Source organism: Phoenix dactylifera, unplaced genomic scaffold (genome assembly GCF_009389715.1).
Source record: "Phoenix dactylifera cultivar Barhee BC4 unplaced genomic scaffold, palm_55x_up_171113_PBpolish2nd_filt_p 000283F, whole genome shotgun sequence".
Taxonomy (NCBI): Eukaryota; Viridiplantae; Streptophyta; class Magnoliopsida; order Arecales; family Arecaceae; genus Phoenix; species Phoenix dactylifera.
In genome coordinates this window covers 332,219-352,750 of record NW_024067767.1, presented here as the reverse complement: position 1 = coordinate 352,750, position 20,532 = coordinate 332,219, and the positions used below count along the sequence as shown (strand labels likewise).

General features: G+C 38.3%; 2 protein-coding genes and 1 long non-coding RNA gene across 4 annotated transcripts; 2 read left to right on the top strand and 1 right to left on the bottom strand.

The window, feature by feature from the left end:
• The first annotated feature begins 3,108 nt into the window (after window positions 1-3,108).
• LOC120105430 (bifunctional levopimaradiene synthase, chloroplastic-like) lies at window positions 3,109-4,876 on the top strand. The gene is made up of 2 exons (XM_039117861.1): window positions 3,109-3,240; window positions 3,914-4,876. Exon 2 carries the CDS (start codon window positions 3,956-3,958, stop codon window positions 4,457-4,459), a length of 504 nt encoding a protein of 167 aa, XP_038973789.1. The 5' UTR covers window positions 3,109-3,240; window positions 3,914-3,955; the 3' UTR covers window positions 4,460-4,876.
• Window positions 4,877-7,611: 2,735 nt separating this feature from the next.
• Window positions 7,612-9,815, bottom strand: LOC113462561. The gene is made up of 2 exons (XR_005507824.1): window positions 8,157-9,815; window positions 7,612-8,041 (listed from the first exon to the last, which is right to left on the bottom strand). It is a non-coding gene; the product is annotated as an uncharacterized LOC113462561 (long non-coding RNA).
• Window positions 9,816-11,715: 1,900 nt separating this feature from the next.
• On the top strand, window positions 11,716-20,230 carry LOC120105437 (bifunctional levopimaradiene synthase, chloroplastic-like). 2 transcript variants are annotated; one of them, XM_039117883.1, is made up of 8 exons: window positions 11,716-11,978; window positions 12,680-12,876; window positions 13,141-13,232; window positions 13,424-13,653; window positions 14,056-14,231; window positions 16,381-16,599; window positions 18,001-18,136; window positions 19,516-20,230. In XM_039117883.1, the coding sequence occupies exons 1-8, from the start codon at window positions 11,781-11,783 to the stop codon at window positions 20,059-20,061; spliced, it is 1,794 nt and encodes a 597-aa protein (XP_038973811.1). In that variant the 5' UTR covers window positions 11,716-11,780; the 3' UTR covers window positions 20,062-20,230. The 2 variants fall into 2 exon arrangements, with proteins under 2 accessions (XP_038973811.1, XP_038973812.1); XM_039117884.1 differs by lacking the exon at window positions 16,381-16,599.
• Window positions 20,231-20,532: the final 302 nt, after the last annotated feature.

Sequence of the window (20,532 nt, the reverse complement as noted above, 5' to 3'; positions counted from 1 at the left end):
TCCTCTTTCTTTTTATTATATTTTATTTATTTTCTTAACTATTAGTTATGCAACTTTTCTAATCAAATGAACAATTCTTTATAGAGCATCGTATATGATGTGGCTATCACTGTTTTTAGGGATTTAATGATGAATTTGACTACCGGAATGTTTTATCCAGATTTATCCATCCAATTCAATTTTTTTCTCAAAGCTTCATTCTGCACTTGTTTTCTAAATGCTTTATCACTAAAAATATCTTTAAAACATACATTTCTTTGCACCAGTACTTGTACCCACTCTCGATCTTGGCAATTAAAAGATAGATTTTAAAGATTTATATTATACTTGCATTGACCCATCAGGTTGATAGGCTAAAACTACAACCAATCCATTTCTAATAAAATTGATCTCAACTAATTCATACTGATTGATTTAAAAAATTAACACCCAAATCCATTATTTTGGATGAGTTTTGATGGTTAGTGGTAAGGCTGCAAACGGGTCAGGTCAATCTGAGACCCGACCTGCGTAGATCCAATCCGACCCGAATTTTAGGATCCGTGGGTCCGGGTCGGATCCTAAAATTGGACTCGAATCATTTTTTGGGTCGGATCTGGATTTACCGAACGGATCCGATCTGACCCGAATGGACCTGAAGAGAGAGAGAGGAAAATACAAAAGAGATTTTTTTTATTATTATTATGTATGTGTGGGTCGTGGCACTATTGATCCGTCAGCTCTCGATCTATTACACTGTTGATACATCTGCTGTCTCGGTAGCTGGCTTTTTTTTCCTTCTGTTTTTTGGGTTTTTGTTTTTTTTAACTTTTGCAGGGAGAAAGTGAGGGAACACTGAATTGAATATGGGTCATGTGCCAGGAATTGGATTTTGGAAGGTCTCGGAGACACCAAGTTCCGTCCAATCAGTCATATAGATCAAAAATAGTGTGATATGGGTCATCTGTTCTGACTGGAGGTCAATGGGGGCACCCAGCACCTCATAATTATGATTTGACCAAATTAGATTTGCCCAAATTCGATCCGATCCGATCTTCAACCAGGTCGGATCTGAGTCCAAAATTAAAAATCGACTAAAAAATCGGATTGAATCGGGATCACTTAGGAGCCGATCCGATCCGACCCATTTGTACCCCTAGTTAGTGAGTGCGGATAAAAAATTGCCACTCTTCTCATGGCCTAGCCAGGGAGAGAATCTAGATTCGATCTTGACACGTAAAATGGTATTCCTGCACTATTCTTAGCTCTCTCTGGAAGAAAAATATTAAGAATGAAACAAACATGCATGAGCATTATGATACGTGCGTGTGAGCGATTTAATTTAGCTACAGACACGGATGCTTGTCTTGTCAAATCAAGTATATGTACAACATATTCTATTAATGTCTCAACATTATTGTTGCATGGATGCTTGTCTTGCTGCATGGACGGTCAAAATAGGATCTAAGATATAACAAAGATTAAAGTTACTCTTTATTTTTGCCAAACACAAGGTCCTTGTGATTTATTAAACTAGATCTTGTAAACCTTTTTCTTTTTGAGTAAGTAGATCTTGGAAACCTGAACGGCGTTCAGCGATATTAGAAAGTGTTGATGGGAATGGACCCAGTCATCAGTGTTGAATGAAATAGACCTAGTTGCATGGATACAGGGGAGATGAGAGTAACGGCATACTGTTTTGTGAATCATGATAAATTTTGATACATAATTATATTAATTTATGTAATAAGACTAATTTTACCGTACTCTCGGCGAAACTAATTTATCAAAAAAGATACAAATTGCAAATTGGGGACCCAAATTCCAACAATGATACTTTAAATCAAATAAAACAAAGCATAAAAACAAGTTAGATAACAAAGGTCAAGCTTGACGACCAAACTCTTAATTCTTTTCATCAGAAAGGAAAATCTAAAAAATAATCTGGGAAGTTATACGAACCAAGCCATTATAACTAACCCACAACCTAAGCAAATTGGTTGGTACCCACATGAGTGCACCCATCCTCGATTAGGAAAAAAGGCTCTCATTTTAGATCTTGGAGGGTTTGACTCAAGTAAATCGAAGATAGTGATGGAAATCATTACCCAGTCATTTTATCTAGCCGTATAATCTGTCACTTATTTTTATCTTCATCTTGTAGCTCTTTGCCTTGGATATTTCACACTCCTCTTTGGGTTTTGCATATGGTAGCAGAGATATGGGTTTGATGGACTGAAATATATCCGCAAAAGGCTTGGACAATCTTACCTTGTAGTGGCACCAACTATGTATGAACCTCAATTTTCATCTTGTCGTCTGGCCTACCTACGCCAAGGGTGTAGTCCTGGCCACCGTTCTTGATGATCTCTTTGACGATAAAAGATTTAACCTTCAAGAACTTCGGCGCTTCAGTGAGGCTTTCAAGAGGTAACAATATTTAATTATGTTTAAGTAACCTACACTGTGCCAACCACCCACCCACCCCACCCTCTATATCTTAATTGGGGGTGTTCAATGCGTTGAGAAATTTTCATGTTAACTAGTACCCCATGCAAATGACCGGCTTTGCCACTATTATAAAGTAAAGACTTTGGTTGGATGACTTCAGAAGTCTCCGTCTCCAGTTAGACTCTCGATAACTAGTAATAGCCTTCCATTGTTGCATTTTTTATTGGTGATTACAAGCTCCACAGATTTCTACATATTTTTTCTTTTAAATAGTCAACTAACATGCACCACTTTATTTCGATTTGACTATTCTTACAGCATTATTGAACCCATTCTAAGTTCGAATTTCTTCTAGTGCTTCATTTGTTAACATAACAACCATGTCTGATTCTAGCGCTAGCCCATTTTGTTTGGGCTCCAACTTGCGTAGAGAATTGCTTAGCATAATGTCTTATCTTTTTCTCTTTCTTTTTTTTTTTTGAAAAAAATGTGATCAAGACCATGGATTGATGTTAATTACTCATTTCTAGCATCCAGATTAACACCCCTCCCGCCAAGTTCGAACATGGAACCTCGTCTAATTGAAAGAAGGATGCAATCATTAGGCCATACAGGTTTATAATGTTTGTTCTGGATTAATAACCTTTTCTATCATTCTTTCTTTTCCATGCTAGGTGAGACTCATCTTTTATCGATGATCTTCCTCAACACAAGCTAGTACTCGAAGCCATTGATGCTACATGTGTAGAGTTGGCAGCAGAATCCAACAGAATTCAGGATCGTGACTGCCTTCCCATATTCAAGCATTTGGTAAGTACGAATTTTCTCAATTAACCAATTGAGACACTTAAAAGCAAATTTCTAATTGGAGACCAAGATCCCAAAACGTTTAGAGCTAATGACATTTAGCCCAGGCCCATCAAAGCCTTTGACCGCTCCTATTTTTACTTCTCTTTTTAGGGAAGTCATTCGAACAATGGAGGAAAAAAAAACTAAAGAGATATCGTATTAATTGGGCAACCAAACCTAATTATTTGAAAAATGGAAGCAAGTATATAGATATGAACATATATACACGTACTCAACTCAATTAAGTTGTTATCCAAACCACTTGGATTGTCTACGAAAATGCTTCTCCTCCATTCTGCTCTTCTCCTTCAAAAAAAGAAAAAGAAAAAAAAAACTATGTAAATTTTTTTTTGAATAAAATCATACCTACTTATAAATTGCTGAACTTTCTGGTGGTCCAACGATTTGAATTGTCAGCACACAAGTGCGTCCAACCGATCAATTTAAAAGCATTGGAATGGGTTATCGCTCAGGAATTGCTCCTCTTATATTTGGAATTTCCATGTTTCAATCATGAGAGTTTTTTTTTTTCGTTTCAAATATTTGGTTAAAATATTTCTCACATCATATCTTTGAAATAATTAGTGTCTTGACCGTTAGGCTATCTCATATCATATGCATGCGTTGATTTCAGTGGGCGGAGTTTGTAGCTGTGTTTCTGGAGGAAGCAGAATGGATGCATAGCGAACACATACCGAGCTACGAAGAATACATGCGATGCACCGTCGTCTCTATCGGAGCTAGAGTAGTAACATGGACTTCTGCATTCTTGCTGGGAGAAAAGTTCACGGATGAGATGCTCAGCCACCTGGGTCCAGACTCACGCTTCATGTACCTCATTTCCGTCGTAGCCCGGCTTGCCAACGACGTCGCCACCTTCCAAAAGGAGGTCCGGGAGGGAAAGTTGGCCACGGCGGTTGGCTGCTACATGAGGGACCACCCAGGTTGCACCCAGGAGGAAGCAACGGCGGGTGTCGTCAATTTGATCGAGTCGGCCGAGGAGGAGCTGGAGTGGGCGCTCTTTCGATCGAGGGCGGTAGCGCCGGAATTCTGCAGCCATGCGGTCGTGAATGGTGCTCGGAATTCGCGCTTTCTTTATAAAAGGATGGATGGCCTTACGAGTATTGACGAAGAAATCATGAAGCTCTTCCAAGATTTTGCATTCAACCCACTTGTATGAAAGCCTTCTTGTGCCGGCAGGGAAACTCGAACTGTTTGCACGCAGGACATCTATGTACGTTTCCCTCTGGGTCTGCCGGCGTTTGGATTCATGGGCTATTAATACTGTTTCTCCCCTCACGTAATCTGAACCCTGCAAGCAAATTAAATTCGTAGCTGATAAGAAGAAACGATGCTGTCCTCCTGATATGTTACGCCATGGGAAGGAGCAAATGCATGGACGTTATTAATGGCTTTGATTCTGTATACGAAGAGCATGAGTTCGACTGAATAAATCTTGAGTGCTTCTAACTAGCTCTTTTTGAGTAAGACCTTAATGTTGCATTAAAAATTTGAAAAGTTACTTCTCTAGACAAGTAATGGCCATCATAATTTTGGTGGAGATCCATCTAATAGATTAATAAGCTAGAATCATGTTAAGGGTTAGCTGGATAATTTATTGAAAAGATAGAAAGGTAACAGGGAGAAAGGATTGCACGCTAGACTTATTTCACCCCTTTTCCAGGTGAAATGAGTTTCTCTTGATTAAGCACCGATCTAGCATGCTGACCAAACAGATTTAACCTCTTGTTTTCCGCACACAAGCTCATTATCCGCACGCTGGTAGTCCATGCTGCTCTTTCCGCAACAACAAGATGAACATTTCGGTAGACGTGAAGAAAAAAGAAAAATGAACATGCTTCTTATGCCAACAAATATTCACCAAAGCAATGCCCTTTGGAATTCAAGTATAAATTACAGCAAGACAGTAGATGTTGTTTCACAACAAAGAGCCCAAAAAATGAAGACTTACCATACATTATATATTTTAACTGATGGGCAGGGTGGATGCTCAGTTGATGTGAAGAAGTGGGGGTTTGATATATGTTGTTGAGGATGTGACCATTGGTTAGGTAGGGTTTCCTGCTGCCCAACTGGATGAGACGGGCTATGCTCTGATCTAAGCACTCAAAAGACAAAAGTTGAGACTCCATAACACAGAGATTTCCAAAGCAAAAAATGCACAGATCAACCCTTAATTTAGTCGTGGTTACTTCTGATCACCATGATGGACCGAAAATGTAACATTTTATACTCATTTTAAGATGGGCATAATTCAAGGAAGAAAAAGATACCAATATAAAGGACAAATTGAAACAGAAGGGAAACAAGGTAACATCAACTTATATTGGAGACTCTGCCACGGTGATTGACTGGATACAGGGAGTGGATAGATATGGTGATGGTCACCCTTTGATTCGGGATACACGCAGACTAGTTCAGGAGTTGTTAGCTGTCCAGATTGGTCATGTATATCGTGAGGTGAACCGAGCTGCAGACTGGGTCGCCTCATATGTGGCTCGTCACTCCGGGGACGTCATCTGGACTAGTCTAGCAGCCGCTCCCCATTTGCTGCACTGCCTTTTGTCTTTTGATCTGGCAGGATGTACTCAATCTTGATTTATTGGATATGAAATGCCGTTTTGACCAAAAAAAAAAAAAAAACTTATATTGGAGAGGAAAGCAGACATACTTCATGGAGACAAAAGCAGACAAACTATCCTTTGATGCATAAATCAGCAACCACTTCATCAACTAAGAAACTTAGTATCTCTCCCTCAAGCTCTACTCCTGTTTCGAATACTTCAATCTCAAAATCCACCCATCTGCCCAAGTGACTACTCATGTCTTTGTCCACAAGCTCATCCACCATCGAGTCTCCCATGCTCTTCCACCCTAAAATCTCCTCATAAAGCTCTTCTGCTAGACCCTTCCCGACAACTGCCAAACCTTTGGTCCATGCATGAAATCCTGCCCGGAAGTAACGGCTGCACTTCGATTCCAAACATTCGTTCAAGCAATCAAACAAGACCTTCCTTTTCGCCCTACCAACCTTGTCATCCCCTTTGATGGTCCTACTTCTCTTATTCTCCAACTTTTCAAACAGGAGGGAATCCAAGATCTCACCAGCATCATTTAGATAACATGTCCTTTGACAAACCTCTGCCGTATAATATCTCCCTCACATAATTCATATCCTAGCTGTTCCCATGAAAATTTAAAACAGCAAGCAAATCACTCATGACACCTACACATCAGAATAACCACTCAGGCAAATAACCCAGCTGTGGAAGGTGGAAGCAAACGCTTCTAAAAAGTCCAATCGTATTCACAAAATAGATAGACTTGTACCAACATCAAGAAAGACCACAGTAGCATTGGATTGAGAGTCACATGGTTTACATGTCTTTCTATCCAGGACTCCATGAGTGGTCAAAAAAGTTTGCAATCTCATGGTGTTTATATGCAGTTGTTTAAAGGATTGATACATCTGATGTGTGATGTCACAAACTAATTATGTATCTATATCAAAGATAACATATAACTCCAGTCAATAACCATGAAAAAATTTCGAAGATGACTAACATTTCGAACTATGGTATGCGAATGATCCGTGGTAGGGTAAACAAGGTCAAGGAAAGTTCTAGTCAGAGAGTACAAATATCATCTGCAAATCAACCAAGAAAGTGGTATCTCAAATCTCATGATCACTTAAATTGGTGAAAGAAGATCAATAATGATGACAGTTTGGGACAACTGCAACATAAATACGCCCTCTACGACTACTCTCAAACATCCCGAAAAAAATGCAAACTTGTTAAGACCAGGAAACGGCTATCAAACCCAGTAGAGCATCTAATAGAACCTGTCTTTAGATGTTCCTTAAGAGGTCCTTTACTCCATCAATAAAAGTATGCATAAACAAATGACTGTAGGTATATTCAAATGTCAATTTGAGATGTCATGAAGGTTCTCAGCTGTGTTGTTGGGACATCCAGCCCAGATAGGCCGTTTTGGGCTGGTTGTTTTGGCCCAGATGGTTCGTTTTGGCCCAAAGAGAAGCCAGAACAGAGGATCCCGATCGTGATCCTCTGCTCCGACTTCCTCGGAGCGAGTAGGCCGCGGACCCGACTCCGCGGGGAGTTAGAACGGCCGCAATCGAACTCCGCCGTGCCACTCTCACCTCTCTCTCCGGCTCCAACTTCTCTTTTTTTTCGTTCCATGGGCGCCGGGGCAAGGGAAGGGAAAGGGATGGGAGAAAGAATCTTTTGATCTCCCCAAGGAGCCCAGCTCGTCGGAAATCTTGAACCTGTATATGTATCTTCAGAGGCATAAACGATCAAAGTTAGACGATGAGGATAAGAACTATCGTTACAAATCAGAGGTGACAGTTTTATGTTCTGGTTTTGAGAAAGCCAAAGAAAAGTCTCCAAAGTTGGAGATTATTCAGATCCACTTGCTTTGTCGAATCTTCTGGAGAGCTTGGATGATGGAATATATGGAAGTGTAACCACAGAGTATGAAACTCTCCATGCTCAGAGGATGCAGGTCATCAAATTCTTGTCCACATTACGGCCATCACTTGCAAATTCCTGTCCAAGTCTATTTTCTAGCTCTCATCGTGGGACAAATACTTGGTCGGACCTATCAACCAAAGGGAATCAGAATTGAGATCGACGTGTTGAGAGTTCAATATCTTCAGATATAATTGACTTAGAGGCTGACTTCATTGATGCTGCTGCCAATACATCCATGAGAATATCTGCAGAAAAAAAAAAAAAAAAAACATATGAGTCCAATGTTCAGAATATTTTATATTGTGGTGATTCTGATTTAATGATGCATAGGAAAATTCCAGATGTTGCAAATGGCCCTACGGATTCTTGCCCAAAATACAAAGAAGGGAAAGACAGCACATCTGTCATAATTCTTGATTCAGATGATGAAGATGCAATCCATCAAACAGGAAGTCAACATGCTTCCCATTCTGGAAGGAAATCCTCTGATTCACAAACACTGGAACTCGAATTGAGAGCTTCCAAAGACAAGCCATGATAACGCAAGAAAGTCATTCAAACCAGATAATTCCCCATGACTATGGAAGTAATAAGTTAGATGGTAGTGTTGCATTGAGAGCAAACAGGCAACCATCTGTTCCATATCAAAAAGTTGTCCTACAGAAAGTTCCTGAGAAGCAGCGATTTCAGGATCTTGTGAACCAAGACTAAGCAGAGAAGAGAGGTGAAAGACAAGGTGGAAAAGCTCTTGCTTTTGAAATGACTATGGAGGAAAAAAAAACTGATGTAAACTTCACGCTTGTTTCATCTGCGGCTGCGCAGGAGCATTCATCGATATATCATGGGAATCTGCCAACAAGATGAAGCAGAAAACTTAGAAATTGATGAGCATCAGCTGGATGATCTTGGAAAGAAATGTCATTAGATATGGAGTGCTCAAAGAGTCCCAAATATGTTGAGCCAGCTGCTGTACAGGAAGAAGAAGAAGAAGAATGCAAGCGCTTCCCCGTACTTCAGGATGATCTAGGCATTGTTTGTCGTATCTGCGAAGTTATTCAAAGAAGTATAGACACAATATTTGAATACCAATAGGCAAAGGCCACACGGGCAGCAAGGACGCTGATGTCCAGATCAAGTAGACGAAACATTACAATATTCGGGACCTAAATTTTTGGAAGATTTTATAGCAGCTGACATTTCTATCCATCCAAGGCATTTGGAGCAAATGAAGCCACATCAGTTAGAAGGCTTTCATGTTTTGGTTAGAAATTTAGTAAATGATAAACCGGAGGGTTGCATTCTGGCTCATGCCCTGGGATCTGGTAAAACTTTTACGCTCATTGGTTTTCTCCAGAGCTTTTTGGCCAAGCATCCATTTGCAAGGCCCTTGGTAGTGCTTCCCAAGAAAATTCTGCCTATATGGAAGAAACAATTTCAGCAATGGCAGGTTGAGGAGACTCCCCAAAATGATGATAATTTTAAGAGGTAATTAACCTAATCTTTAAAGTGTGTTTTCCAAATTATTTGATAAAATAATTATCAGTTAATTTTGATTTATGTTTTATATTTAGTTAAACAGGTCAGGCATGTTATTGTTATGGTAGTAATTATTTTAAATTATGTTATATGTTATGTTATGAAATTTAGAAAATATGGCTGGGTAATTTATGAAATCTATTTTTATATGTATATATTCTCAGCATGAATATAATCTGTTCTGGCCCTGCAAGTGGAGATTATTTATTGGCCCTGTTGACTTGTATATGTGAGAAACTAGCTTTGACACCGTACCACCGGTAATTAAAATAATGGTTGACGGGGGACGAAATAGATATATCGTCCTGCCCACAACAAAAAGGCTACCCAATTTCGGCCCAATAGACACCAACGCTAGCCAGACGAAACTTCGATCCGGCCCAGTTCCAGCCCGACCTCGAACTCCTTCGAAAACTTCTTCGACCTCGGATATTCGCCGACTCGCCCAACCAAGCTCGGGGCGCCTCCTATATTCGCCGACTCGCCCGACCAAGTTTGGAGCGCCCATGTTATTTTGAAACTTTATATAATTGCTTTGAATAAATTATTGATTAAAAAAAATTAGAAATTTGTTATTGCTTTGATATTATCTGTAGCCTTGCATACCTGTACGGTCTGCCGTGCAGGCATGCGGCGTTTGTTGCACTTTAAGTTCGGGGCATGACAGTTGTACACCAAGTAAATAAATTCAAACACGAGCAAAAGGATAGTTCTTTTAGTTATTCATGTTTGAAAATTTTCTAGTGAGATTGAGGATAGAACTTCCCCTGTATGGTTGCCATTGCCATATTGGACAGTGCCTTAAGTACTTAGTGTGGTCTGCAAGAAACTATTGAAGTGGACACCGTTGCCACCGATGGCCCATCGTCGATGGTTAGAAGCAAATCATCCATTTCAATTTCAGAATGATATATTTGATGGTACTATAGAGTTGCGATCTACCCCTATTCTATCAACTGGAACTGAAGTTCTTAGACAAATGTAAGGCATCAATTATAGTTATCGTAAGGTCTCCAAATGTTCAAAGAAAAGGGAAGGAAGGACGAAAGGGGAAGGAAGGATGTTGGCAACTCAATGAATAAAAGTTTAATAGCGGACATCACTACTAGCAATATTGATGCAAAGGTTTTTAAGAATGTTGACAACTTCTTCGAGAATGATGACAACGTATATGGATAGAAAAATGCCGATGACACAATGGTAGCATATAAACAAAAACAGTTATAAAAAAGGAGCATTTTTTTTATTTACCTTATTAGGAGTATAATCTTCTTTGGCATAATCTTAATGTGATGCGTATAGAGAAGAATGTTTGTGATAACTTGATTAAAACATTATTAAATCTTGATGGGAAGATCAAATATAATTTGAAAACACATCTTAATTTGAAGTACATGAACATAAGATAAGAGCTTCATCCAAAAACACTTGCCAATGATAAATTTTCTATACCTCCTACATGTTACAAAATGTGTACTTAAGAGAAAGATCTTTTCCTAACAGTTCTAAAAATTATGAAGATTACTGATGTTACACTCTATAGTCAATATTTAAAAATTATTAGCTTCAGCAATATCATACTGATGTTGATATTGATAAAAAAAAAAAATATTGTTGAAGATTTCTTGTACGCTTAAAAAAGAATGATTAAGTGTCAAACAAGAAATGTCATATCTTAGACTCAAAACTTACGTCCATGGCCAACAGATCAAGTAATTCAGACACTAAATTTTGAACTGACCATGTTATATTAAGCATCGCTAACTCTCCCTCCACAATTGCTGAAGTCTTTTGCATCAGTATTAAGCCATACGAAACTATTGGTGCTTGAAATTGTTAATTGTTACCAGACGGCATCACGCTGGTCATATATTGTTATAAATAATCATTTGTCACCATTGTCATTGAAAGACGATCGTGCCGGCCATATACCGATTTGAATCGCCGGTCGCCGCCCACAGACAACATGATGCACGACCAAGGCTGGATTGATATATAAGGTATATATTTTGGAGGTAGTTGGAGGCTCATATCATCCCTCGCTACTGTTCAAGCAAAACTTGTTCATAGAGAGAATAATGATGCTCACGTGTTGCTGAACTTTAAGGACCGGTTCTCTAGGAGTATACCTTTTTTGTACGTCGCCATATTTTGATTATCGATTTTAGTGGGCGTGTAAATTCCAGACAGGTCAATGAAAGTCTGATCAAAGAAAAAAAAATCGTATGAACACCATTTTCTTTTGTTTTTTTAGCTTCCTATGGACACTAATTTTTCTTTGAGGTTGCCCGCAAGAAAAAGAGAAAATGACGCTCTTCGACGTAAGGGACAAGTGTTTAGACTTTAAACCCCGCGCTCGTCATTATATAGCAGGCAGCAGCGAGGCATTACCTGGAGTCATACCAGGAGTAGATCAGAGGCCAGAGGAAGGAAAGAATTTTGAGCAGTATGGCTCTCCCCTGCTCCCTTGCTCAGCCTCCTGCTCCATCACTTCCGCGCTTCCTCACCCATCACCCATCTGCCTTGGCATCGCTGCCAGTATCCCCGTGCCGCCACCTCCGTCAGTCACTCTCCCTTTCACCTCAGCTTCTCCGCACGAGAAGAAGCACGCGCCATTCGTCGACGTTTGCCCTTCTAAAGCCGGAGGTCTCTCTCTCTCTCTCTCTAGCAGTAGAGCAAGATTTATTAAACCTCGAGATGCGTGCCAATTTATACTAATTAAAAAATATGACATGTCAACTCCCATGTATGATTTATCTTATAACTAATTAATGTGAATATGAGGAAACTAGATGCTTGCATTCTTGTTGGTTAGACTTGATTCACCTACCCACCCAGCCGAGAAGGATGCCCCACCTAGGGTTTGTAGAAGAGTTACCAAACATGACTTATTATAACAACTCAGGATCTCACCCAAAATAGCTAGCCGGAAGGTATTATTTGGATTTTTTGGTTCTATATAAGTAGATAAGATCTTCTCGGCAAATAACCAATGTAGGAATAAACACACGCCTGCACGGGTCATCACAGACTCCCCCCATTCAACTGTTGATGTCCTCGCCCCTGTGGTCAGCCTTCATGAATCCGGCTGTAGTGTCCCCTAGTTCACATAGACTATGAGCCGAGTTCGCTCTGATACCATTTGTAATAATCCAGGATCTCACCCAAAAAGGCTATCCGAAATGTATTATTTGGATTTCTTGATTCTGTATAAGTATTAAAATCTATCCAGCGAATAACCGATGTGGGACTAAACATACGCCTGCACGGATCCTCATATTTATATAGGAGAAAGATAAGATATAGCTTTTCGTCGGACATGACCTTACTAACCTAGCCTCTTGCAGGAGGGCTTCATGCAGGCAGATGAAAAAGAGGAGGATCTGATTGGTGCAATAGAGGTGGAACTTGCATGCATTGAGACTTGTCTAAAGGATACTGCTGCTCTTTTTGAGGCTCTAATGTTGGTGGATTTGATGGAACGGCTTGGAATCCAAAGATACTTCGAACACCAAATCCGACGTATTTTACGCACAAGCTACATGTAAGTGCATCGATCGTGTTGGTATATATAAACTTACCTCGTGCCCTGAGTGTCTAAAGTGCCACCCAGCCAACTGTAGAGAAAGAAAAATATGAGCCAGACTCTAAATCAACCAAAATCTGGCATCTAATAAAACAAGTGTGTCATGAGATCATGACCACATCTTCAAAATTTCTTTTGAAGGTGGAGACTCCTATATATAAGGTGCGGTCATCTCGTATTTACCTAGACAGCTCTGCACGTAATTATGTTTTTCAACTGCAGGCAATGGGATGATAAGTATGGGTTGAATGATGCAAAAGCCACAGTATTAGCCTTTCGCTTGCTAAGGCTTCATGGCTACCCAGCCTCTGCAGGTATCGCGGCCTTTTTTCTCTGCTCAAATAATATCTGGATGGGAACTTTAGGGGCACACCCCGGTCCCTGCGAATTGCATGCTTGCTTGCAGGCCTAGCTGTGATGTATGCTTGTTATGGATCTTGTTCCAAGCCCATAAGCCCATATAACTCAACTAAATGAGATTGACCACTTCGTTATCCATTTGCAGGTGTTCTTATGGCTTTAGAGGATGGGAAAAAGAGCTTTTATGAATGTTTCTCCGTCGATTCACCAACCAATATATCAGCTATGTTGAACCTGTATAGATGCTCTCAGACAGGCTTCCCGTCTGAATCAAAAATCATGGGAGATGCACAGGAATTTGCAAGGTCCCAACTCCTTAACGTCTTGTCAGAGGGGAACCCAACTCTGTTGCAGCCCAACAACCTTGGGATAGAGGTAAGACCCCCCCAAGCTGTCGCTGGAATATTGTTCTCAAAGCAAGGGAGGAAGATTGGTGTGTGTGTGTGTGTGTGTGTGTGTGTGTGTGTGTGTGTGTGTGTGTGTGTGTGTATTGCCTTCCATCCTTCTTTCCATATTTTTTCCTAGTAAGCAAACTTTTGCAATGTTCATGGAAAAGTGAAATTGCAACTATATGATGAACCTGTCCACATTTAGGTACTGCTAGCAGCACTATTTTGACCATTTGTACACGACATCAAATTAAATATCATGTTCCATGCACATGCCAAATACTAGAAGGTGGCCATGACACTTATTTTCAAATCATATTCTAATATCAAATGCCGGGATTTGATGTTTTTCAGCTTTAGCTAATCTGCTTTAATTTGATTTGTCTAGGTAAATTTTGCGTTGGAATTACCTCGTCGACGCCTCATGCCAAGATTAGAAGCAAGAAGCATTATAAAACAATTGTGGCCAGGAAATGAGAGTACAAGAAAATATTTGAAACTTGCAAAGTTGGACTTACAAAAGTTGCAGAAGCTATATCAACAAGAGCTGGAGGAATTGGAGAGGTCAATATGATAAGTTATATATTTTAAGGGATGCTCACTAATTAAGATCTAGGCCATAGGATGAAAATAATAATTGCTTGCTAACCATATTCGCATCTTTCAACTGATATCTCTATCCTCACAATTAGGGCTGGCAATGAGCCTGCTTAGGTCTTGATTAGATCAACTTGGGTTAAGTCAAAAAAAAACCCTCAACCCATACCCAACCCATTCATAATTAATTTCAAAAGAATAAATCTAAAGCTATTTATTTTCATACAAACCCATATTCACTTATCATCCTCAATAAGCACATTACTTATCAATTATAAATATTAATAAATAAAATCAAAATAAACTTAAAAATAAGTTATGTAGAACAGGACATCCAAAAAAAGTAAGAAAGAGAGAGAAGAAATTTAATAGGAAAAATGATAAATCCTAGACATGCTATACTCTCCACTTTTTATTTATTATATTTTATTTATTTTCTTAAATATAATTATGCAATTTTTTTAATCATCTGAACCAATATTTTAATAGAGCATGGTATATGATGTAGCTACCCCTATGTTTAGAGATTTGAGAATGAATGATACTAGCTGAAATCTTCTATCTTGAATAATCCATCCAATTCCAAAATTTTCTCACATAGTGATTCCGCACCGGCCTCTAAATGCTTCATTACTAAAATTTCTCTATAGTATGCACTTCTTTGCGCCCATACTTGTTTGTCTTGCATGCTGATCTCAATTCTGGCAATTAAAAGATAGATTTTAAAGATTTATACCCTACTTGAGTCAACTCGTTAGATTAAGAGGCTAAGCATATACCCAACCTATTTATAATAGACTTGTCTCAACTAATTCATACCTAATCCATTTATATTCTAATTGATCTCGAGTAGCTTATATATGCTCTATTTGTTAAAAAAATATCTCACCAAAATCCATTATTTTGGATGAGTTTCAATAGGTTAGTGAGTGCGGATAAAAAGTGACCATTCTTGCTCATAGCATAGTTGTGGAGAGAATCTGGGTTTGATCTTAACAGTTGAAGTGACATTCCTGCCACTATTTCAACTCTTTGAAAAAAGAAAGAAGAAAATTAAGAAAAATCATACAAGCATAAGGATTAGGATACATATATGCATACATATATAAATAAATACATATACAAATATATACACAAAAACATATATACACACACATACATTATTATACATACATATGCATGTATGTGTGTGTGCGCGCATGTGTGTGTGTATATATATATATAAGCGTTGTGATTTTGTAGCAACATTCTACCCAAACTGTGGAGAAATTATCAGATCAAAGTACGTACGCAACATATTCTTTTAATTTTAAGTATTATTTGTGTCCTATCCCTAGGTGCAGATGCAAGTCTTGTTGCATGGACAATGAAAATAAGATCTTGGGTGTAATTAAAATTGCTCTTTATTTTATACCAAATACAAGGTCTTTGTGATCTATTAAAGTGAATCTTGTATACCTGAATGACATTTAGCAATATTAGAAAAGTGTTGATAGGAATGGACCTAGTCATCAGCGTTGAATGAAATAGACCTAGGGCAAGTATACCGAGGAGATGAGAGTAATGGCGAACTGTCTTGCAAATGATGATAAATTTTGATGCATAATTATATTAATTTATGCAATAAGACTATTTCATCCTATTCTCGGTGAACCATATTTATCAAGAAAGATACAAATTGCAAATTATGATCCTAAATTCCAACAAGGATACTAATAAATAAAATAAAACAAAGCATACAAATGAATCAGATAACAATAGTGAAGCCTTAATTATCATCAACTTCTAAAATCTTTTCATCAGAAAAAAAAATCTATAAAATAAATTAAAAAGTTACCAATAAGAACCAAGCTATTATAACTAACCAATGATCTAGGCACAATATTGGTTCATATTCACGTGGTTGCACCCCCCCCCCCCCCCCCTCTTCAATTTGAAAAGTGAGTTCTCATGACAGATCTTGGAGTGGTCACCAAGTCTTTGATTCAAGTAAATCAAAGATAGCGATGAAAATCATGACGTAGTCATTTTATCCATACAAAATCATCACTTATTTATATCTTCATCTTGTAGATCTTTGCCTTGGATATTTCAATATTCTTCTTTAGTTTTACAGATGGTGGCAGCGATGTGGGTTTGATGAAGTGAAATCTGCTCGTAAAAGCCTTGCACATGCTTTTTTTTTACTAGCACCAACTATCTACGAACCTCAATTTTCATCTTGTCGTTTGGCCTACGCCAAGGGGGTAGTCCTGATCACCTTTGTTGATGATTTCTTTGATGGCAAAAGCTGTGACCTTCAAGAGCTTCGACGCTTTAATGAGGCTTTCAAGAGGTAAAGATAGTTGATTATGTTTAACGGCAAAGAGCAACTTTATAAGGATAATCATGCAATTACGGAGGGTATAGGCTTACAAAAATTCCATAAAAAATGATCAAAATTCAGTAAAGACAATTCAATTATTTTTACTAAAAAAATATGGCAAAAAAAATAATATTATTATATTACATGATCACATGTTAATATCAACTCTTATAGAATGAATCTTGTTGTTTTTATAAAATTTTCGCCTAAAAAACAAACAACAACTCAACATTTACAAGTCACTAAAACATATTTTACTACTAAGCATTTATAATTAATTTAAATTTGATATGCTTTAATCTTTTAAAAATAATGAAGAATATATAGATGTCGTAGAACAATAATGATAATTATATCAAAATCAAATGGAGAATAGTATTACTATAATGATCACCTAATCGTCTAACTTGACCAAGTCATGATCTTAAAAGAAGAAATTGACAATGTGGATCAATCTGTTTTTTGAATTGTCGATCCAACTGAATCATAAAAGACTTAGCAATTCCATCTGAGTTTTGATTTTTTCTAATAAATATATTTCTAAATATGAGAAATTGCATAAATACCTTCGCAAAATTGTTATTTGTATGTATAACCTTTTAACTTTGTTTACACACACACACACACACACACATATATATATATATATATAAAGATCTTTTAGTTATTTTAGTTTTAAGTCGTTTATTTTTTAACGACATTAGATGGTACGGATATATTTGCAAAAAAAAAAAAGAAAGAAAGATATAGATATAAATAGTAATTTAACAAGAGTATTTATGCAATTTTATATATTTAGGAGGGTATATATGCAAGAAAAAATTTAAAAAAAAAAGTCTAGTGTTTGGATTGTTTTCTTAACCAGTTGTTAGGAGAATGTCACTGTTGCTCTCAGAGAAGTGGTTCAATGCATTGAGAAATTTTCATGTTAACAAGTATCTCATGCAAATCACCAACTTTGCCGTTATTATAAAGCAGAGACTTTTGGTCGGTTTACTAACTTCAGTAGTCTGTCTCCATTCAAAGTTAATAATCTTTCATTGTTGCACTTTTATTAGTGATTATTAGCTCTACAGATTTCTACAGGCTTTTCTTTTAGATAGTGGATCAACATGCACCATTTTATTTCCACTTCCAGCATAACTATTCCCACAGCATTTTTAAATCCATACTTAATTATCAATACTCCTCCTTGTCGATTTTTTTTTCTAGTGCTTAACTTGCTGCCTAGTCTATTTCTAGCCTTGACCCATGTTCGGTTTCCAATGAGTGTGGGGACTACCTTAGTACAATTTCTTGTCTTTTCTTCTTTTATTTTTGAGAAAAATACAATCAATAACCTTTTCTGTCATTCTTCCATTCCCATGCCAGGTGGGACTCATCTCTTATCGATGATCTTCCTCAACCCAAGCTACTATTCAAAAGCGTCGATGATGTCTGTTTAGAGCTTGCAGCAGAAGCCAACAAAGTTCAGGGTCGCAACGTCCTTCCCATATTCAAGCATTTGGTAAGTACGAATTTTCTCGGTTAGTCAATTTAGACACTAAAAGCTAAGTTCTAAATAGGAGGCCAACAGCCCAAACACGAGACGTTTACACCTAATGATGACATTGAGCCCGGGCCCATCAAAGCTCCTTTTTGCCTTCTAGAGAAGTCATTCGACCAATTTAATAGTCGAAGTGAAAAAAAGCTAGAGAGATCTCCTATTAATTGGGCAACGGAATGTAATTATTTGAAACACGGCAAGTGAGCATATAAATATGAACACACGTGAAATAGAATACCGTAGCACCAAAAATTCCTTAGAGGAATAGCCACACATTATTTCATACTTAAAATTCGGAGCACCAAGAAATCGTGTATAAAAGTTGCTACATGCATGCATTTGAAGCCTTCTCGATTTAAAATGCTCGGCCAGATGGAATACACATAAACACAAAATTACGGCAACAACTAGAACTCCAAACCATAAGAATCGTATAAAATCTTCGGAGAAATAATTTAATCAAAGTCCCAAAATATAACTCGAAAAGATCAAATGCTAGCAACCCAACGTGGTACGTTGACTTCGAGAGGAGCAGCTTCTCACGAGTCGCTACCAGCGAGACTGCGAGAGCATGGGAGGAGTACTAAATAGCCCGAAGAAACTTTGTTTAGATTGCTTGGGCTGGATCTTTGGGCCGGACCTTATAGCAAGTGCTCAGCTTGGGCCCGGCCTTTTAGAATTTTCCCCGTCTAACATCGAGACCCCTCTTTTTCCTGTAAAAACAAATTAAATTGGCACTCTCTTGAAGGTTTGATCTCTCGATTTATCATCGTCGATGCATGATGCAACAATCATGATTGAGAAAGTATCATACAGCACACTGTCCTAAGTGCCGTCTCAACCATAAGCATCACATAATATATATGGATGGCTCGATCGAGTTCGATCTTGAAGAAGGATATGAACTCGAACAAGATATCATATATATTTTTTTACTGCATGTCATCACAACTCAACTCAACACTAGTTCGGGTCGGTTGCATTAATCACTTTTCATCTATTCCGGTCTTTAAAGGAGAAGAAAAATTCCTCCTTAAAAGTCCTTTTGAATAAAATCATACATGTCCATAAATTGCGGGACTTTCTAGTGGTCTTTAACAGTTTGAATGAGTCAGCACACAAGCCTGGCCAATCGACCAGCTTAAGAGCATTGGAATGAGTTATGGCTCAGCACTTGCATATTTCAATCATGAGAGATTGTTTTTTTTCCCCCAAACATTTGATTATAATATTTCTCACATTATATCTTTGAAATATTTAGTATCCTGAGCTTTAAGCTCTCCCATAAGCATGCCTTTAGGCTTATATACGTATGTGCCGTATGCATGCGTTCAAATCAGTGGGCGGAGCTTGCAGCTTGCTTTTTGAAGGAAGCAGAATGGACGCAAAGCGAGTGCATTCCGAGCTATGAAGAATACATGAAATGCGCCACCGTCTCTGTTTCATCGAAAACGCTGGCTTGGACGTCTGCATTCTTGCTGGGAGAGAAGATCACAGATGAGATGCTCAGCCACATTGGTCCTGACTCACGCTTCATGCACCTCGTTTCCGTCGTATGCCGACTTTCCAATGATCTTGCCTCCTCTTCGAGGGAGCTCGAGGAGGGAAAGGTGGCCACAGGGGTTGGCTGCTACATGAGGGACCACCCAGGCTGCACGCAGGTGGAAGCCATGGTAGGTCTCACCAGTGTGATTGAGTTGGCCTGTCAGGAACTGGAGTGGGAGCTCTATCGATCAAGAGCAGTAGCGCCGGAGTTCTGTAGCCGTGCAGTCCTGGGTAATGCTCGAGGTGCCCGTCTTCTTTACAGAAGGGTGGATGGCTATACCAATCCTGACGAAGAACTCATGAAACTCTCCCAAGATTTTATGTTTAACCCACTTGAATGAAGGCTGATTGAGCTAGCAGCGAAGCAATGAATTCAACGGTCTGCACACTGGTCATCTATCTGTCTGTTTCCCTCTCGCACCGTCTACAAAACAATTTGAACTTGTAAGCAAATTAATTTGTGCCTTAGCATAATTTTAGAAATTATGTAACAATCTGCATCACCCATAATATTTTTTTCTATTAGCATAATCACATATCGATCTATATTATTTTTCTTATATGGAGTATGTATACTAGTATATATAACTCCTGAAATATATTGAATATGATGGAACAGAGAAATAAAATTACTTTTTTTTTTATTTTTCTCTTCTTCTGTAAATATTTTAACATAGTAAATATTTTTCTCTTATTTCCTCTTGATATATCAATCTACAATATCGGTTTTTGAGTTATTATGTCAACTCCTAACCTGCTACATATGCTTCTAAGCTACTATTACAGTTCTTAATCTACCACGTCTAAAGCTG